Genomic DNA, 21523 nt, shown 5'->3' on the forward strand with positions numbered 1-21523 from the left:
CTCTTAGGAGACAGAATAAAATTAAGAAAAATGAATCAAAGTAACAGAAAATTTTCTTTTATCAATGTCTTTACATGAGTCCATTAGTCACTAATTAGCCCATAATTCAAAACTGAAAAGTCCCTAGACTTTCAGTTTCTATTTCTCAGCCAAAACTCCACTTAGGATCCGGTGCCACCTTATCCACACCTTTAAACGTCCATATCTGGTACTAGAGATGTCATTCATTTGACACAAGAGTCCTGATGTTGTTATTTAACTTTTAATCACCTTCAGTATAATTTAATCTGAACATGTCAAAAATACATCTTTTAGAATAGGAAAGCAGTTCAAGAAAGAACACTGTGGTATTCTTGGAATAGGTTAGCTCTCTCAAGCACAAGCTGCTTGTGCCAGGTGGTCACGGTACACACTGATGAGACCGACCTTGGAAGAATAACTTTTATTTAAACTGCTTCTCCATAACAGAAATCAAACACTGCCTCAGATTTCTAATGAGTCTTTAGATGTCATATTTTAGATGCTTGTTGCTTGAGCAGCAATCTGTGTACCAGAGCTAAGCAGAGGGGTTTAGAAGACAGGGAGCTACTTTGTGTACCGTATAAGGAGCAGTAAAGCTTCACTGGAGATGTAGCAGAACAGGAAAACTGTAGTCACCAGAACTTTCTGGAAAACTCCCCCTCACCCATCTCCTACCACCACAACAAAAATTACCACTTAGAACAGCTAGAGTAACAGGCTATAAACACAAAGACTCTAATCTGAGTCTTTTCCAGTTTTAATATTGTTTACAAAAGGCCTGGAATGTAAAAGAATGGATTTGTTACCATCTGAGAAAATAGGACCTTAAACGAAATAAGGCTGGACAAGCAAAAATATAATTTTAATATGAGCAAAAGTTGGCTGATTCTGATATTGAATAAAGTCAGAGCTCATGTATCCTGAACTACTGATAATATGCAATTAATTATTAGCTGAGAGGGTTAATGACTTAATATAAGTACAGCACTGAGAACAGAGCCTGGCACAGATAAGCGCTATAGGAGATTTTTTTTTTTTTTAAATGAATCGTACTCTTTCCCATTTTTCTCTGGCTCATGGATGAGACCTGATATATCTCCCAAAGTACAAAGCAGGTTTATATTCTACATGTATACCTACATTTTCCCCTGTCAAGTTGCCTGTGGGCATGCAAAACACTAGCCCTAAGAGTAGACTCTTTAAGAAGGCCTCTCGTTCATTCAGATAAGAATAAACTCCAAAGGAGAAACGTATGTGTCGGTGAACAAACCATTATCCTCACTACCCGCTCACCTGTCCATGCACTCTTTGACTACTGCAAAGTTGCCATCACCAATAACCTTCCCAATTTTGTACTTCTCAAGAAGAGGTGACGATTCAGAGCACCTGTTTCCATTCACACCTGCAAAAAAGGATAAACACAAAGTCTAGTGAACACATCACATTTCACCTTGATTCCTACAGATGGGTGAAATAATAAATCACAATGGAGTCATTTCTAAATCTGTAGTAAAACTAAAGAAAATCCTCCGAGCATATTCTCTGAATAGAACACCTGAACCACCAATTTCCTTTTGGCCTTGTTGGTTGGAATCAGAAACCAACAAAATCAATAAACCTGACAAATCCCTGAAATATCAGCTGAAAATAAGTGATTAGCTTTGGGTGAAAGGGGAGTCTAACCAAAACTCTGTAAACTTCTTGTCAACTCTGGAGAAAGGGGGAGGGGAGGATGATGGGGACTTAATCTTAGAAATTTTCTCTTCAAGATTTTTCTAGTAAAGAAAATTCTGGCCACTTAGGATACCTTGTTAAGGCTAATTTCTGGCTCAAAGTGTCCTCAAAAAGGAGAGGGGGGAGGGGCAGGAGAAGGAGGTGGTTAAGATCGACCACTTTTCACAATGTATCCCCCAGTGCCCTGTACATAGCTGACATCAAACAAAGAAACCCACTTAAAGATATCTAAGAACAAGGAAAGTCTACATTTAGGAATTGTGAGCCGATTGCCACTAAGGAAAAAGAAAGGAAACCCAAGACTAAAATCTGAAATTGGGTAGCTTAATTAACGAGATTCTATACATATTGATGTGATCCCTGCCCAATAGGGCTAAACAGGCTAACTGGTGTCATGATCCCATTGCTGTTTAGAGAGATAATTTAGCACAAGTGGGTTTGGGGGGCGACCAAGTTCACATGGATGGCTTCCCTTACAAAAGTAATCATAGGGCTTCCCTGGTGGCGCAGTGGTTGAGAATCTGCCTGCTAATGCAGGGGACACGGGTTCGAGCCCTGGTCTGGGAAGATCCCACATGCCGCGGAGCAACTAGGCCCGTGAGCCACAACTACTGAGCCTGCGCATCTGGAGCCTGTGCTCTGCAACAAGAGAGGCTGCGATAGTGAGAGGCCCGCACACCGCGATGAAGAGTGGTCCCCGCTCGCCACAACTAGAGAAAGCCCTCTCACAGAAACGAAGACCCAACACAGTCAAAAATAATAAATAAATAATTAAAAAAAAAAACGTAATCATAGGCTGAGAACTACCTTCAGGACTCATGCAACGATCAAGTTCAGGCCCGCCATTTACATTGGAAGAAGATCGGCCATGTGCAGAAATCTGCTGAAAGAGACAGTGCCCATTATTTATCAGGATAAGTTTCCGAATCTTTAGCTAGCTCATCCTTAAGAAAACAGAAAATGCTTATATAATATAATGCAAAAAAAGTAAAATAAAATGGTACAGAAACCGAGGAAGCATCCCCTTGCTTCTCATCTCACCTTTCTCCCTATATACAATCCCATTAGTACAGTTCTTCCTTAGATACAGTATTTTCAATTCATATTAGTATCAGGAAAATTGGTGTATGTTACTCTTCTTTGATACTGTGTTACTTCTGATCTCAACGATGTAAAATAAGGAGACTTTCACGGCATCACCCATGAACAAGGTAGTTACTAGCGGCACAAGAAGGCTTAGAACTATAGATAATTACAAGAACGTCAGCACAGAGTCCCCAGATCCCACATTCCCCACCCTTCCCCACACCCTGGCTGACCACCAGAGTCCCTGCTAGGGTCGAGCTCTTCTCAGAAGTCCAGCCCCATGTCCGGGAGTGCATCACCTTCCACACCCTCCTGTAGTTTCAGGACCCAGAGAACAGCCCTTGCTCAATCAACTCCTTTGCCACCCTAAGACAGCAGGAATTCCTCTGAAGCATCATAAGAAGCTTTTTTTACTAGGAACCAGAGGGGAATAAGAGATAAAGCTTTTAGGTAGGTTCCAACTTCACAAAAAGCTGAAGTTCCCAGTCTAACACAGAAATATCTCTAGTTCTTAGGTAAACTGAAAAACTCATATTATGACTATTATTCATATATTTATTACTATTTTGTTTTATTATTTCTTTTATTATTCTGTAGGCTTATGGAATTTTTTCTTAATTTCCAAGGGTTATTACACTTTCAAACTCAATCTTTTCTCTTTCATCTTTAATGTTCTTTCTTCTCTTTCAAAAAAAAAAAAAAAAGTATTCCTTTCAGGAGTTTAAACATCAAAAGACTTACCAAATACTGAGAAGCATCTTTGGCATGTTTTGTGCTGGTATGTTTACTTGCTTGCCTCTATGCCCAAACTATCCTGGCAGCTTCTGCCCCAGAGCAGCTGTGCCTTCTTCATCCCTGCATCCTCCATGTGCAGCACAGGGCCTGGTGCACACACTACTTAGTTCACACTTGCTAAATGAAAGCACAGATAGCACAGGTCTAGGGCAGGGACCTACCCTTCCCACAGTGCCCACAAGCTGGAGACACTGAGTCCACCCTCTTCCTCTGGGTGAAGTGGAGAACCCCACAGATGCTGAGTTTGGCTCAATCCAGGAAAACCCAATACTTACAACATCCCTTCAAACAGGATCACCCAGAAGTTCTTTGGGGATAAAATACGAGCCTCAAGAATGAGAGGCACGTAAAAATTAGGCTGTTTTCTCAGGTCCCACGTAACCACACCTGTGTGGACAGTAAAACCAGGAGCGGCGTGTCCTGCTAGGAAACCCAGGGCCACGGAAAAGCAGTGGTGACAGTCACCAAATGAGCCCCCTCCTGAGGGGCAAACACACCTCTCATAAGTGTCTGTGTCCTACACGCTGACAGGGGAGTAGTCGTGCAGGAACGTGGGTGTGCGTGTGGGTCGCTTTCCGGCCACCCTTAACCTGATGAAAACGCTGCAGCCGGATGAACGCCTGGCTCCTCAATCACCGTTTCCTCACAATACAGGTAATTTGGTGGACAAAGTTTTTCAAAATGGAGTTTTGTTTGTTTTATTCTTTTTTTTTCCTGCTGAAATTGAAGGCGACTCCAAATCCAGCAGGAGTCTATGCTAGGATGTTTAAAAGCTAGACTTTTAAAATCAAGCCCCAGAGAGGGAACATAAAAGGAAGCTGAAAAGAAAACCACAGCATTCTCTGCTCCATTCATGGCCACAGCAGCTACCCCAGTCCTGGTTGCCCTCGGCGTCTCTCGGCACCTCTACCAGAGGCCTCCTCGGTTCCATCAGTCTCTCCCACTCCACAATTATAGCCAGAGAAGCTTTTCCGAAGAATAGTTCTGACATCGCCCCTAGGATCCCAGAAACTCATTGGGTCTTCGTTACCAACAGACTAGCCCACACGTCTTCAGCATGGCACTCAGGTCGTGATTTATCCCCTTACCTACCTGTCCAACTTGTTTCCCACCACTTTTTTTCCATGTATTTCATACTTACATTAACTCCAATAATCTTTCTTTTTTTTTAAAATTTTTTTGAGTAGCTTTATTTATTTGTTTATTTATTTTTGGCTGTGTTGGGTTTTCGTTGCTGCGCGCGGGCTTTCTCTACTTGCGGTGAGCGGGGGCTACTCTTCGTTGCGGTGCGCAGGCTTCTCACTGCGGTGGCTTCTCTTGTGGAGCACAGGCTCTAGGCACACGGGCTTCAGTAGTTGTGACACGCGGGCTCAGCAGTTGTGGCACATGGGCTCTAGAGCACAGGCTCAGTAGTTGTGGCGCACGGGCTTAGTTGATCTGCGGCATGTGAGAACTCTCCGGACCAGGGCTTGAACCCGTGTCCCCTGCATTAGCAAGTGGATTCTTAACCACTGCGCCACCAGGGAAGTCTCCAATAATCTTTTGGTTTTCTTTGAAATGTTGCTAAAACTTCCTAAGTCTTAATTTTCTGCTCTGAATATAGGGATAGGAGCAGCAGCTAGCGCAAAGATATGCTAAAGAATTAAAATTAGCTCATGCACGTAAAATCATTTAGCACAATCACTGACATGTAACAATAACTCAATATTAGTTATTAGTATTTTTCCTCAAAACACCTAGCATAGGGCCTTGAAGTGAGTGTCAGAGAAATGCTTTTGAGTTATTGAACGTACAATGGCTATAAGAGATCTTTTGCTAAATAATTCATTCGAAGTCTGTTCCACTTCTAATCCAACTCTTCCTAGATTGAAAACTGTCAGTCATGGGAATAAGAGATCCAAATTAAACTCATATCAGCCACGTTCTTAATGGAATAAAGATAAGAAGAATGTCATTTTGGGGAAAGTTTTAGATCTCGAAAGATAACTGGAAAGATCCCATTTGATCACAACTTGCCTTTAGGTTACAGGGATGGGGGAGGTGGACTGTTGATGTCCGGGAGCAGCAGTGGACAGTGGCTGGCTTGCCTGAATGTCTGTATCTCACAGCCCAGAACGGGGCAGCCTCACGCCCTCAGGACACAGCTGGCTGGGTCCAGCCTGGGCACTGAAGGAACCATCTGCCTTCCCAACACTCAGAGCCGGAGGGAGTGTGCAGCGTGCAGACCCCACGCCCACTGCTGAGGTCCGAAGACCTGCCTTCCCCCAGGCCTGCTTGCTCAGCTCTCCTGGACGCAGGTAACATTCTTCTCACAGGTCTCTTTCTTGAGCTAATTTGAGTAAGTTAGTTCATCACAAGCTGATATGTTCTGACTCAAGGGCTAAGAAGGAAGTCTTGGAAGGAGCTAAAATGCAGGCATTTTTACCTCTTTGTACATTTTCACATGGATGCGTGACTCTCTGGAGTGTTCACTGAGCTCCTGTCAACGCCTGTAACTTTCTCAATGTTTCTTTTGATTAAACCCCCATTCCCACCTATCCTGATTCCCTGTACAGTCCAGCAATTACAAACCTGGTTTGTGCTGGGATTCAGAGGTGGCAAGGAGCCAGAACAGGTGGTGGAAGCTGGTCCTCCAGCAACTGGGCTGAAGCCCGGCCTCGGAGGTTGCCTCATGGGCAGCGTGAGGGCGCAGGCCCACGTGAGAGGCTACTTTCATGTGTACCTGACAAAAGTTTTCACTAAATCACCAGGAAATGCAGCTTCCTTAGCAAGGAATGATGGCAAGAAGATTACTTTCCAAGACTCTCAAACAGAATGATTTTTTTTCAAAGTGCTAAACCTCAAGCATTTAAAAACTAGAGCGTTAACAGAAGTGACGTAACTGATTACCTGCCCCAATATGTTCCTTTATTTGAAAATAAAGCTTTCATGCAGAAAATGAAAACATAAAGAAATGAGGGAATCATCTTATTATAACACAGCTCAAAAGACAGGACATGATTAGACCCACAGACAGTTTTCCTTTCCTCCCTCAGCTACAACCTGTGCTGGTTGCAAAGGATGCAAAGATGTAGGGCCAAGGTCATTACTGCCGGAAGCTTGCAGTCTCAGGAAGAGGCATGTGTGCACCCTTAAAACCCTTCCCAGAAACCTCACCTAACCATTTGAAGGTTCCTTCTGATGGTTACAAACGCCCGTGAGGATCCATGAGAGGGAACCACTTCGCTACAGCACGAATCTGCACTGGGCGTGCTGGAATCACACCGCTGGCAATTAAGCTCACGTGACCTCCTGGCAACGAAGCCTGGTGCTCTGAGAATCCAAGAAAAGCTGGGTATTCACCAAGATCTCTGGACAGATCCCTGGCAAATGTGAAGTATCTATTGTTATATATAAAGCAAAGCATTCCCGGTGCCCTGAGAGACATGCAGACAAAAGAGGAAGGAAAACACTAGGGCAAAAGCTATGACTACAAAATTCCCACCATTTACCAGGCAGAATTTATGGATTTCCCTGTCCCTTGTAAGAGAACTATTCTCTTATTGAAGCAAGGAGAGATTAAAATATGGCATTCCTGATTAAAACCTGTCCCATTTCTATTGTTCAACTAAACATTTTTTTTTTAAATCTCTTAAAATTCTAATGAGCTTTCATGCTTCCATCACCAACCAGGATGCTGAGACAGCACGAAGACTGTGCCTAGATGCTGCATTTGGGTGAGCTGCTCCTCAGTAAAGCATAAACGGATGGCAGCAACTGGGTTCTTTCAAGATATCTTCCATAATTACTAACTGGTTCAAAAAGATGTGATGATGTTTAGGGGTGGGGAGCAGAGGGGACATATTTCCTGGTGAGTGAAGGAAGGAAAGTGATTAAAAAGACTGAAGGCATTGCTGAGCACATTCTCTGGGACCTGCTCCACTGTGCCACCACCTACCTACTCTCTGGCAGCAGCAGCTCCATTTTTATGAGTATGCAAGGAAGGAAAATGCACAAGAAGCCACTTCTGCTAAGAACTTTTTAAAAAAGACTTGAAAACAAGCAGAAAAATCTATACAGTACTCTCAACTAGATTCATTTAAAAGGGCATTCAGGGCTGAGAAAGTACATTTGATAATCATTAACATGCCAGCATTCCACATTTTTAGTAAGGAAGTTAAGTCAAAGTGCCCTACATTAAATTTCTTACTATTTCTACAAAACTTAGAATTTAAAGAGAATGTTAAGTGCTATACTAAAATTGTGAAGTTTTGTTCAGAAATAGGCAATTCTCAAAAAAATGTAGCAAAAATAGTTCTCTTAATGCTACTTAATAGAACTACTTAATAGTCCCAACTTCATTTTGGTTTTTCATAAAAGGAAGCATTTGAACAGAATCTAGCAGATATACTTGCGTAGTGAGTTGACTTTCTCGAATGCATCTCGGAAAACAGCACTATGATTCAATTTTTAAGTGGCCTACTGCAGGGGTCAGAAACATTTTCTGTAACGGGCCAGAGAGTCATTTTAGCCTTTGCGGGTCATATGGTCTTTGTCACAACTACTCAGCTCTGCTGTTGTAGCGTGAAAACAGCCATAGACCAAATGGAAACAAATGAGCATGGCTGTGTTCCAATAAAACTTTATTGAGAAAAACAGGCGTTGGGCCAAATGTGGTCACAGGCAAATAAATCCCTGGTCTACAAGAACTTTCTTAGGAAAGCTTTTCCTCCAATATCATTCTTATGCTTTTAAATGCTTAGAACAGAATAAACCCCAGGGTATGGTTGTTATAAAGCAGTGGTTCTCTGTCCTTGGCTGTACATTAGAATTACGAGGGAAGATTTGAAAAATTCTATTGCCAGGCTGCACCGCAGATTAAAGAATTCTTGCGTGTAGGGCCCAGGCATCAATATTTTTTTAAGCTCCACAGAAGGTCTAATGTGTAGCTAAGGTTGAGAACCTCTGTGGAGGAAGTTTCTGGCAGTAATCGTAATTAATCGTCCAGCTATCTTAATTTAAGTTCTCTCTATCACTCATCCAGTAATCTAGCCATTGTGAGTTATCAATAGCCCAAGAACAATGTTCTCTTTGTAAGAAAAGGAAAGAAGCAACTCATTACAGTTTACTGAATGCCTACTTTGTGCCAAGTCCTAAAATGAGTACTTTTATATCTTATGAATTAGGTATTATCATCATCTCCATCGATCTGTGAAGAAACCAAAGCTCAGAGAGGTTATATAACTTGCCCAAATGCCACAGCAAATGTGGATTCAGAATTTAAACCCAGGTCTGACTGCAGAGTCCAGGCTATTTGGCTAATCTCACACTATGACCTCCTCAAGAAGTCTTGTACCCTATACCAGACTCACTGATCAAAATATTCACTGGGGTATATTTAGGTGTTTTTTTTTTTGCGGTACGCGGGCCTCTCACTGTTGTGGCCTCTCCCCTTGCGGAGCACAGGCTCCGGACGCGCAGGCTCAGCGACCATGGCTCACGGGCCCAGCCCCTCCGTGGCATGTGGGATCTTCCCGGACCGGGGCACGAACCCGCGCCCCCTGCATCGGCAGGCGGACTCTCAACCACTGCACCACCAGGGAAGCCCCACTGGGGTATATTTAGAACATGCTTTCAGAGTACATAACTATTATCACATTCTTATAATTTAGTCAAATAATATACAAGTCGATAAATAAATACACAGCCTTTCCTCACATAAAGCAATCTTAAGAAAAATTTTTCTTTAAAAAGATGATCTCTGAAATGTACTGAAGATTTTTTTAAAAATCAGTATTCTAGATATTACTTGTAAATAGATTTGCCTCATTATCATTTTTGTGGTGTTTTTTAAAAAATATCAGAAATATCAGTTCCATTAATTAGAAGGAAAACCAGTATAAATTAGGCATCCATTTAAAAATAGAAGCTTTATCACTTTAATATTGGATTTGTGATAATTTACTTTGAAATACTTCAGTATTAGTAATGAGACAGGAACAATTAATCTGAATCAGCACCTAAGGGTTAGTAACGTACAAAGTATTCTTATCTGTAGCCATACCTTACACTTGGTTTCATTTGGTAAAATCAGTGGTGCTTGAGACTTGTGACTGGTTCATAGTGGTGAACAGCAGTAAAGAGAACCCACTGTCTGTGCATGTACATGGTTTGAGATGGTAGCCAGCTCAAGTCCATGAAAGTTTAATAGGGAAGAACAAACCTGACTCCATACTGGATGTTTCTTTTACTTTAACCTTTATATTCTATTGCTTTTGCTACAAGTTAATAACTAAAAGAATGTTGCTTATAGCCTGAAATATACAGGACAGCCCATTCTCAAGCCTCTGACCTTTAAAGATATAACATTTTCCCATTCATATAGAGATAAAAAGTTGCAGAACAGAGAATAACATTTGTCTTGTTGGAGGTTGAGAGGAACATTGTGACCTGAACTACCTGGACAGCTGCAAGAACAAAGGATTCTGGCATCAAGAAGTTTTTGCCAACCAACCACAGCTCCTCCCCTAGTAGTATAAAAGAAGCCTGAATTCTAACTCAGGTAAGATGGTTCTTTGGGACACTAGTCCTCCATCTTCTCGGTCTGCTGGCTTTCCCAATAAAGTCTCTATTCCTTGCCTCAACAACTCCTCTCTCAATTTATTAGCCTGTCACGTGGTGAGCAGTACGAGCTTGGACCCAGTAACAAAAGGAGCTGTATGGAACCTGCTGACTTTGGCTTTCTGTTCCTCTGAGTATCGCTGCCACCTCAGTTGACTACATGGCCTGCCAAAACCAGCACAGAATCTCATCACATCCCTATGAGTGAGCCTTTCAAGCACTGGATTTTGCTTACTGGATTACTGGATTTTTCAGCAACAGGTGGTATGGCCACACCTACCTGCTAAACATGTCTACATGATTTCAGTGTGAGGTACCACCAATTTCTAGGATGCCTGCATGGTGGGGGAGGCGGTGCCTGTCTCTTCAGTGCCAACAATGGAGGCTATCACTGTCTGTCACTGGCACAGGCCAGCTCACTACCACAACCTCTAAGTATTATCGCCATCCAATTTTCTAATGCGTGACCGAGAAGAAGGTCAAATTACCCACTTTTACGAATAAGGGGGCGTTTAAGAGAAACACATATGCTGCTTATATTCAAATAAAGTTTTTACAGTTGATCCAATTTATACACTGATTTGCTTGGCAAACTCTCCCTCGACCCCCATAAAAAAGGGCTTCCACCCAGGTGAACCAGTTACCCATCAAATGCTTCTTTTTTTTTTTTTTTTTTTTGCCGTACGCGGGCCTCTCACTGTTGTGGCCTCTCCCGTTGCGGAGCAAAGGCTCCAGACGCGCAGGCTCAGCGGCCATGGCTCACGGGCCCAGCCGCTCCGCGGCATGTGGGATCTTCCCGGACCGGGGCACGAACCCGTGTCCCCTGCATCGGCAGGCGGACTCTCAGCCACTGTGCCACCAGGGAAGCCCCCAAATGCTTCTTTTTTACTTAACAACTACAATGTACTAATCACTGTCCTCAAACAGAATCTGAGAGTCATTGTGATGATTGATTTTGTTAGGGCACTGAAGTCTTCAAAACTGCTTAGTCCCTCTTTTGCTTTTGTTTCTGTCAACAAAATCAATTATGTTCAGAGGTGAAGTCACCACCCAGCATTTCTGAGGTAATAAAGGAGGTATATAAGTCGTCAGTCTCTTCGTACTGAAGACCAGTAACTAGTTTTAAATACCAAAGAAAAGCCAGAGCTCCAGGGAAAAGCGAAAATGTTGAAGGTCAGAAGCTACCGTGGATTTACATTTCACAGCTTCGAAAAGAAGTTTTGAGTTCAGAAGGTCAAAGAGCTACATTTTAGCTCTGCCAATCAGGATGAGATACTACCAGCCCTTTCATCACACTTCACAAATCTAGAAAATCTTTCACCACCAGCAGACCCAGGAGACATTCATCAGACAAAAATATCAGCACATCAGACAGTTTATAATCTCAAGATGTTGGATAATGTTCCAAATGTACTTTTTTCTTTCTTCTTTCAACCAACAAGAATGCTCACAGTAGACAGCCCCTGGGCATACATTTCAGCATCAAAACAGGAGACATTTCATCCCCCAGTGTCCACAGATGTGCCCCTGACTCTGAAGCCTTGAGTTACTACAGCCTTGAAAGTCTTAAACTGGGACATGGATGATGAATTAAATTTCAGGGAAATGCTTTCTTCATCCATCTGGCAGCTGATGACACATTTAGTACTCTTCATTGCCTGTCTGTCCCAAAGAAAATGCTGTGATTTACTCACAGTAAATATTCCTGAAGGGAAGGTTATCAGCTAGATCGAAGGGACTCAGAGGAACTTGGGCAGAGGAAACAGGAGATCACGGGCTGAGGTCAAGGAGAAAATGGAGGGTCAGGAAGATGGGGGATTAAGAGAAGAAAACAACAGTGGTGGTAGGATTCTAGGATTTGCAGGGGAGAGAAAACAATGCACGGGGAGTGATCGGTCTGGAGAACAAAAGGACTGGAAGGAGAACAAAGCAATGAAATTGATGGGGAGAGAGACTTTTGTGGTGCTCAAAAGGGAGAATGGACAGAAAGCTATTGAGGAAGCAGAGGCAGCCGAGGAAAGAAACTCTGGGTGAGATGAAAGCAGAGAGAAGGGGAGTGGGAGCCAGCCTCCAGGATGGTCCCCATGAGCCTCATCTCCTGATGTCCATGCCCTCACGCAGTCTCTCCCCACGCTTAACCGGGCTGACATCTGTGACTACTGAGCTATGATGGAAATGATGGTGTCTGACTTGCGAGGCTGGGTCACAGAAAGGGGAACTTCTGCACGGCACTCTCTTTCAGACCGCTCACTCTGGGGAAATGCAGTCGCCACATTCTGAGGATCCTGAAGCCAATTTACGGAGGGGTCCACATGGTGAGGAACTGAGGCCTCCTGCCAAGAGCCGGCACAACTTGCCACCAAGTGAGTGAGTCACCTTGGGAGGGGATCGTCCGTTCCCAGTCAAGCTTCGGGCGACTGAAGCCCTGGTATACATATTGACTACAACCTCTTGGAAGATCTTAAGCTGCTCCTGAATTCCTGACCCACAAGAACTGTGGGGGAAAATAATTTTTTATTGTTGTTTTAAGCTGCTAAATTTGGGGACAGCTTGTTACTAACAGAATTACCTATAGATTACTAATAGGGTTGGAACATGTAGAGAGGGCAGGAAAACAAAGACGAAGGGTAGAGCTGGGAGGGAAAGTCATAACAGAAAAGCAGAGAAGGTAATAAGAGAGGAGAGGAGTCTGACTTCTCTCACTTTCTCTTTCCTTCTCCTACACTACTGCATATCATTTTTTTTTTCTAAGTGAAACTTCCCTCATGTGAAAACTGAACCTGGAAACCCCAATGCTTACTGTAATACAAATAGAATATAAAAGAATAACAATAGAATAATAGAGTAACAAAGCTATTCTTGGTCCTTTCTTTATATTTAATCAGTTAATCTCAACCCTGTGCAGTAGGTCCTAGGAATCCCCTTTTTTACAGATAACGGTGATGTGAGCTGCCCAAGGCCACACAGCTAGTAAGTAGCCAAGATGAAACCCAGACACTCTGGTTTCCGAGCTCACAGCCTGAACCACTGCACCATCTTGTGTCCATCTCAGAGCAGGGGCCTCTGGGCTTCTCCCTTCTCTGAGCCCCTCTTTCTATGTAACTAGCGGGTGCCATCTCTGCCTTCAGCCTCTGGCCTAAAGGGGTCCCTTATCTTAACTGGGACAGACTGGAACATTCACAGAAAATTTTAATAAGCAAGGAGAATAAAAGGAAACTAAACAAGAGTTCTTCCTGACACGGGCCTAGTACAACCTGGCATGAGCTGGCCTTACCTCAAGGCCTTTGGCTCCCCGTCTGCCTGGCTTGGTGGGTAGCCTGGTCCACAGTGGTGGAAACAGCTGCAAAAACACCTCCTCCCCACGTGACTATCACCACGAGTGGTCCTGTCTTTTAGAAAAGCCGGATTCCCCAAACTTGTACAAAAGCAAAGCCAACTTCTCATACCTAGGCACTAGGTTCTAGGGAAGAAGCCCAGTGGGTAGCCCTAGCAACTCATTTTACTAATTTTTGGTCTGACTACGTAGTTCCAGTCATCTGTATAACAGACTTGCCCTGCTTTCTCACTGTGCCTTTGGGGGCTAGTAGTGGTTATGAGCGTGCACTCTGCATGCAAATCCCAGTCACGCCAGTGTGCTCACAATGTGGCCTCCATCTCGGGCCCACTATGGAACACTATCCCAGGTCGAGGTACCCATGCACCTGCTGGGGCAGGACTACACAGTCTGTTTCCAACCTGTGCCCGTCTTGACCATACTCAGCTCCACTGCTGGCTTCCAAAAAAACCCAAACAAACAAACAAACCAACCCAATAACCCTAACCCATTGTGAACTTGGTCATTTTACTAAAGCTGACCCAATAAAGTAAAACTGCTGGTCACACAGTGTAACCATGTCACTTGAAAAGAATCCCCATTAGATACGATGAACAATCCCTTACACCAAGCCTCCCAGGGAGAGCTGCCAACAGGAGTTCTTCCCTGTCTTCCTCGCCCTTCCTCTGGCCTCTCCCCCCTCCCCTACCCCAGGATCACCTCTCCCTTTTCCCAACCCTCCCCTCTCCTTATTCCTTTCCCAGTCTCACAACCCATTTCTCTTCAGAGCATTTGTGTGTATCTAAACCCAGGCACTCACCCTCCTAAAAGGCCTACACAGCACAGCTTTTCCAAGGGGTACCTGTGTTGGGGTCATTGAAGCAGGCCCACCAGGGATGGGGGAAGGTCAAAAGTTAGAGACGGAGACTGTGAAAGGGTCAGAGATCCCAACTGGCCACTGGGACCTAGAGCCACTCACTTGACATCTCTGCACCTCAGATTCTTTTTTTTTTTTTTTTTTTTTAGGTCAAGGTGAGTTTATCGTCCCAATAGCATAACCTAACTGCATCCGAAACCATCTCAAATCCATCTTTAAGCTAGTCAGGAAAACAGGTTATTATTTTTAAAAATCACTTAACACTGAACAGACAGGCCCTCTTAAAAGGCAGCTGACTATACCATGTCACCGTCACAACCAGTACAATGTTTTTTTCATACTTCCTAAAAAGCTGCTGTGAATACTGATCATACTACTTTAGCATGTACTCAAATGCTGGCCACCCCACACCCACCTCTTACAGAGTACATGGTGAGAGAATAACATTGACTTCATATGGCATCACACTCGTTTTAAAGCAAAAAAAAATTAAAATAATAATAAAAGAAAGTCCAATATGAGAAACTGTAACAGAGGGAGAGATTTGAGTGCACCTCAGATTCTCCATCTATACAATGAAGACAAACGAAAAGATCTGAGGCCACTTCCAGTTTCCATATTCTATGGTTTTGGGTAACTGTCTAGCAAAACCAAAGAGTTATAATTGAGGGACAACGGACTCTCAGTTGTCCTAACATCTTTTGGTTTTAGGTTTAAAGAACCTTAATTACTTGGTCGCCACACTATTTCTTCTTTTTTTTAATTTTCTTTTATTTATTTTTTTATACAGCAGGTTCTTATTAGTGATGCATTTTATACCCATCAGTGTATACATGTCAATCCCAATCTCCCAATTCATCACACCACCACCTCCACCCGCCTCTGCTTTCCCCCCTCGGTGTCCATACGTTTGTTCTCTACATCTGTGTCTCTATTTCTGCCCTGCCACACTATTTCTTAACACCCCACCTTGCAAAAAAACATTCCCAATTTGAGGGAAGCTTTGCTTCTTCTCCTGCCTTTGGGCCAGCCCCTTAGAGAGCTTGACCTTCTATGAACAGGTATAAATGGAGCAGAGTTGTCTTCTTCACAAGAGTCCTATCGAGAAAACAATGAGGGCTTTTTGTGGAGGAGGGGGAGCTGCTTCTGAATTCCTGTCTTCTTCAAGGAGCAAACAAAAACGACGCTCTGGGTCAGAGATTAAACATCACAATATCACTATTTCCATTTTCAGTTCTTTCAGTGTCTCCACCCAAACACAAAATGGTTCCCAGAAACTGGCACAAAGGGGGGGAAAAACTGTGACAGGATATCAAATTCTGCTTACCTTTGACTTAATTTTGCTTAATTCCCTAGTAAGTAAAACCCAGATAGTAGAGAAAAAGAAGCCATCTGCCAGAAACTGTGTCCTGGGATACAGAGTGATGTGGGCGCCAACTCCTGCATACGTTGTCCTGGCTTGGGTTGCTTGCTTTTGTCAATTCCCTGATTCTCTGGAAAAACACTATCCCCAAAGCCATGAAAGTATCTAAGTAGGATAAATAGTGGTAAAGGGTTCCTCCCCATGAAAAACAGCTCTCCATTGTCAGACATCTCCTCTTAAATGATCTTAATAAGCTATTTTAAATGAAGGGGAAGGAAAAAGCATAGCACTAACACATGGTAATTATCTGTAATTCTCCATTTGTAATGTCACTGAATAGAGAAAATAATGCAAACGTGGACAGATGCTGACTAGAGCTCTACAATGACATCGAAATTACGGTATTTTGTACAGTGAAGAGAACAACTAAGCTGCAGTATTTCAAAGGCAGGTTTTCATTCCAAGGACAATACACACCATGGACTGTGGGGAACTGTGATGAGATGAAATGTCCACAAAGTACGACCCCTGGGAACAGGCAGGGGTTAGAGGTTCTTAGCTTTGTGTCCAAACAGCTGATGGGTGTGGCAGAGACTTGTTTAGCTGCGAATATTTAATGTAAGATTCAGTGATTCTCCATCAGCTTTAAAGTGAGAGGAAGAGAAATAGACTCCCCAGCTTCCGAGACAGATTTTTGGGCAACTTAAAAGAACTCTAATCTTAGCACTCTAGAAGTTATCTAAGGTCAAACATCCTTATTTTACAGATGATCAAAAGAAAACTCAAGAGGAGGTCTCACAGCTGTTAGCCAAGCCCCAGGTGTGGCAGAGGAGAAAGGAAGGGGTGGGAGTTCATGGAAGAACCACTACTCTTTATCTTACTGGTAATCTCATCTTTACTCTTGACCAGGAATCAGCATTTCCCTAACCTTCTTCACTTATTTCTGCATCAGTAAGTGATCCTTGAGCACTTACCATGTGCCATGGAACTGTGTGTGCTAAATGCTGGGGTTACTCTAATAATTAAGATACACCTAGTGTAGTGAGAACAATTTTATCTAATGTCTCTGCAATAATACAACTTATTAGCATGTTTTAAAAATCCCATGCCTCTTCACTCCAGACTTCGCATCTGTGGGTGATCTCCTGCAAGTCTGTGCACATACATGAAGGAATGGGTCTGGACTCAGAGCATTAAGCAGCACCAACTGAACCAGTGGCAACAACAAAAAAGGACAATCTTGGGCTGAGAGCTGAAGATGGACTGGGAAGAAAGATGGGAGACCAGGTTACCAATGGATAACAAGAAAAAGGGGAAATGACCAAGACCCTGGGTAAGGTACCTTCTGGGATGGCCGCACGCAGTCCTAGGTCAAGGATCAGAGCAGCCCTGCCTACAGCAACAGCCTGAGGGAGAAATACAAGTGACCTTTGCAGGTGGATCACTGCAAAGCTTAGGTTAGGTCTGCCCTAGGTTGACAATTACCAGCACTTGGAACAACTTGCTTTAGTTTTAACAAAGGATGAAACAACTGGAACTGGAAAAGAGGTGAATCAACTTGATCTTTAACTCTAGTTCTCCTGAAAGTTACCCGGATTAAAAAAAGAGCATCTCCAATCTATTCTGGAGAAAATAAGTTGGGAAAGAAAAGCTGAAAATAATTACATGAGTGATTTTTAACGGATATAACTTTTTTTGGGTGGTTGACATTTAAGAATTCCATTGAGGGACTTCCCTGGTGGTCCAGCAGTAAAGAATCCACCTTACAACGCAGGGGACGTGGGTTCGATCCCTGGTCAGGGAACTAAGATCCCACATGCCGTGGGGCAACTAAGCCCGCGTGTCACAACTACACAGCCCATGCGCCCTGGAGCCTGTGCGCCACAACTAGAAAAGAGAAGCCCGTGCACCCTGTGCCACAACTAAGACCCAACACAGCCAAAAATAAATAAAAATAAGTAAATAATAAATAAATCTTAAAAAAAAATTCCACTGAAATCATATTATACACTGACCTAAGCCAATTTAGCACTTCAGAAAATGGCCGGTTCTTTTGATAAATATAAGGAACTTCCAGTACGTAGAGGTTACTGAGAGCTTACGTGTTCCCAGTCCCAAACTGACTATTCGTCTCAGTCCAAATTCTGCCAACATACATAAGCAAGCAGGCACAAAAACAGACAATCTGATCTGTCCTTTTCCAGAAGAAACTTCTCCTTTTGAAGTCAGGCACTCAGACAAGAACCATGCAGTTCACTCTGAGGTAGATACAACATCCTCAGGACAGGACAAGCACACCTGAGTGTCAGGTGGAGAACAGAGCCCCGCAGGCAGTGAGGACCCGCAGGCCCACCGCCCTGCCGGCCCAGCAGGTTCCCACCCCACATTCACCAGGCGTGCTGGGGCTTTTACCTTTCACTTTATCAGTGAAAAATGTTTTTCAGCATCCTTAAAGAAAAGAAAACCCCTCGGACGATATCTGAAGTGTTGGGGCAACCAACTTTCAAGAATGTATTCCTAACGAAGGTGCTTCCGATGTTAAACACTCCAAGAGAATGAAAGTTAATACGCGTGTACATCATGGCGCTGTGTACACTTCCATCTTCCTAAAGTGCATTACCATACAGACAATGTGACTGTTTCTACAAAAGGACACTTTCAATCTTTAAGAAAATTCATGTACTGCTTTTTTACCGGGCAAATTTCCTCTTATAAACTTAAATTATTGAGGGCTACTCAATCAAATTAAATTTGTGGAAATCCTGCAAATCTGGTTTTGCTCATCATTCATTCTTCTCCTTCTCTATTAGATAAAATGCCTATTAAACCAACTGCTTAATCATGTTAAGTTACTGTTTATATTTTTAGGACACCACAGTCGAAACCTAAGATTTATTCCTAAGTTCTTCACCAAAATGAGCATATTTTTCTTGTGTTACTAACTTGTGTATGTAAGTATTATGCTAGAATTTCACTCTGTTTTAGACTTTCACACAGTCAAATTATGTTAACGGTATTAAAATCATGATTTTAAATGACATTTTAAAAAAGAATCATGGTGTTCTCCAAGGCTTTGCCATTGTAAATCATTTTGATAATAATAGGAAAACTGCTATTTATTTATATAAAAGCACATTATGTTCAACCCTAACCACAACTTTATATTCCCATTTAAGAGATGGGAACACTTTAGCTCAGAAGAGTTAAATGAATTGGCCCAAATTACAAGATGAAAAAGGACACAAGATTCAAAGCCAGGTCTTCCTGGCTCCAAATCCTAAACTCTTTCCTTTATGATGTGTTACTGCACCCAAGCCCCTGAACAAGTTAACTAAACTATGCACCTCAAAATAACAAAATCACACAAATATGCCATATATCCTATTTCATACCTTTAATCCTCTGAAACTTCCTGGGCTAGTTGGAGAGGAACTGGAGGATTTCGTAGATTTAGGAGTGGAAAGCTGGCTGCTGGGAGTTCCATTAACTGATCACGAGACAACAAAGGAGACAAAGGTCATTAAAACCCAGAACCACCAGATTGTGTAAAAACACTAAGCATATGCCCAGTATAGCTCCAATGGAGCTTCAATTCATTCAAAGCTCAAAGCAGACGGTAACTCAGCAAAAAGCAAAAATAATGTGTCTTACTGCATTACAGACAAAGTATCAGACAAATAAGCAGTGAAACTAGAATTATTTTCAATAATAGTTTTCCAACAGTGACATAAACAAATATATAAAACGTTATGGAGTTAGAGATGTGAGCAACAACTTGTCCATATATCCTGCCTGCCATCAAGGGTAGAGAAATGCATGGCTGTTATATTTGTAATGGTCTACTCTGAAGGTTGTCCTATAACTACTCCAATATCCAGTGTCTCAGTATACACCAACCTGAATAACCAAGACGTTCTTGTGGCACTCCCAAATCAATTCCACCATGATTCTAACACATTTTCTAAGTATATCCTTCATGGAAAAAGAAAATTACTGGTCATTTTCCTTGTAATACCTACTTATTTGTTTGAAAGCCAATTTCTTATTATCTAGACGAGTTATTTCTAATTCCTTCCATTTTCTTGTCTTCTCAACTTAATTTCCCCATTATTTAGCAAGTCTTGGTGGTTTTTTGTACACCCTCCTCCAAACTTCCATACACTTCCTACATTGAAAGCTCAATTTAGAGACTCGGTAGGGAAGAGTATGGGCACGGCTGTTTCAAGGGGAGGGTTAGTTTGCAGATTTTATACTATACAATGCTAGTCACACATCTCAGTATTACTCAGGCTTATTCCTAATTATACCAGTGGGATCCAGTTTGGCTGTAATTTCACAAAACTATTAGTTAACATCTGGTATTGGTATATATATATATATATATATATATTTTTTTTTTTTTTTCCCCTCTTCTAAGGGGTGCTTTAACCCCTTTTATCATTAATCTTCAATGCTTCTGCCCCAAGCAGATGAAAACTGGCATTCGTCTCTATGGAAAGAAAAGCAAAGTCCATTTCCTTTTAAAAAAAATCTTTTTAATAAAAGGGAGGAGACAACTGTTATTTTAAATGATGCTAATAAATATAAAAAGCAAAATGCAGAGATAAAGGTCCTGAATAGGTGACTCAAAAAAGTAAGCCCCAGTCCTTGAATGGAGGCCGAATTCTGGATCTGTAAGTAGGTGTGATTAGATGACTCAGTCATGTATGTTTATTGTATTGCTCCTTGTAAAAATTCAGCAAAGATGAAAAAATTTTCCCGTTATTTTTAAATGACCAAACTTGAATTTTTCTAGTTTAAAACCACTCATTCATAAATCATTATCAGTTATCTAGATTTTCTTAACAAATGTATGTGGGTATTTAGAGCACAAGTACAACACAAGAAACTGTACAATTAATTAGAAACTTTTAAGAGTATTCAACAGCCCTGATTATTTTTCAATAAAGTTACACTTCAATTAATGCTCTTTCTTTTAAAAATTCTCTTTAAAGGGAACTGGTGGTAGGAATTCACGTAAAATAGAGATTACTATGAGCAGTGAGCTAGTAAGCTTGCTGTGAGCTGATACTGAGTTTGGCTCCGTTTCTCCTTCATTCCACACAGCAACCTGTTCAGGTCACCAGCTCCTACTCACCAAGGGCTGTTACCTTTCACTGATATTCAGAAACCACTTTGATATCAAAGATTTCCTTGGAACAGTGACGGAAAAGGAACTAAAGAAGAAAACTTGGTTCCTGAAAATGGTAAGCCCTGTGGCAGACCAATTTCCCTAAAAACACACCTCCTACCTAAACGTAATTTCTTAACAAAACTCACTGCCAGGGATTGAACTGGTATCAGTAACTGCATGTCCATAGTTACCCTCAAATAACTCCCATCCTAAAGAGACATTAAGCCATGCCCTCTAAGTTTCTGATAGCATTTGAAAGGTTCTAAAAAGTTGTTGTCTAGTGAGAAGTTCTTAACTCCATTTATTTGCACATCTCTCCAGTCTCTGGGAGGGTAAGTGGGGCCTGGGACAGAGTCACACTGTGCTCTCTCCCCCGACACTGCTGCTACCAACAGGAAGGTGGACGGACAGTGCCCAGCGTCTCTGCAATGCTCCCCTCCTTCGCTACAGCCTGGATTTTCTCTCCCAAAATAAGGCTCTTATCCACCCTTCCCCTCAACTGTAAGGTAAGAAACAAATTTGGGGGCTTTCCTGTTTGTTGGCTCTGAACGTTTTTTACCC

At 42.4% G+C, this 21523-nt stretch overlaps 1 protein-coding gene across 1 annotated transcript in view; it reads right to left on the reverse strand.

The window, feature by feature from the left end:
- DCLK2 (doublecortin like kinase 2) overlaps positions 1-21523 on the reverse strand; it is a gene marked incomplete at both ends in the record, with an annotated part of 153636 nt that overhangs the window by 32605 nt on the left and 99508 nt on the right. The window contains 3 exons of the mRNA XM_082838505.1: positions 1315-1423; positions 2563-2638; positions 19182-19276. Coding sequence (XP_082694631.1) covers positions 1315-1423; positions 2563-2638; positions 19182-19276 — 280 coding nt within the window. The remainder of the gene's footprint in view (positions 1-1314; positions 1424-2562; positions 2639-19181; positions 19277-21523) is intronic.

Source organism: Leucopleurus acutus, assembly GCF_964270905.1.
Source record: "Leucopleurus acutus genome assembly, chromosome: 4".
In the NCBI taxonomy this organism is placed as follows: domain Eukaryota; kingdom Metazoa; phylum Chordata; class Mammalia; order Artiodactyla; family Delphinidae; genus Leucopleurus; species Leucopleurus acutus.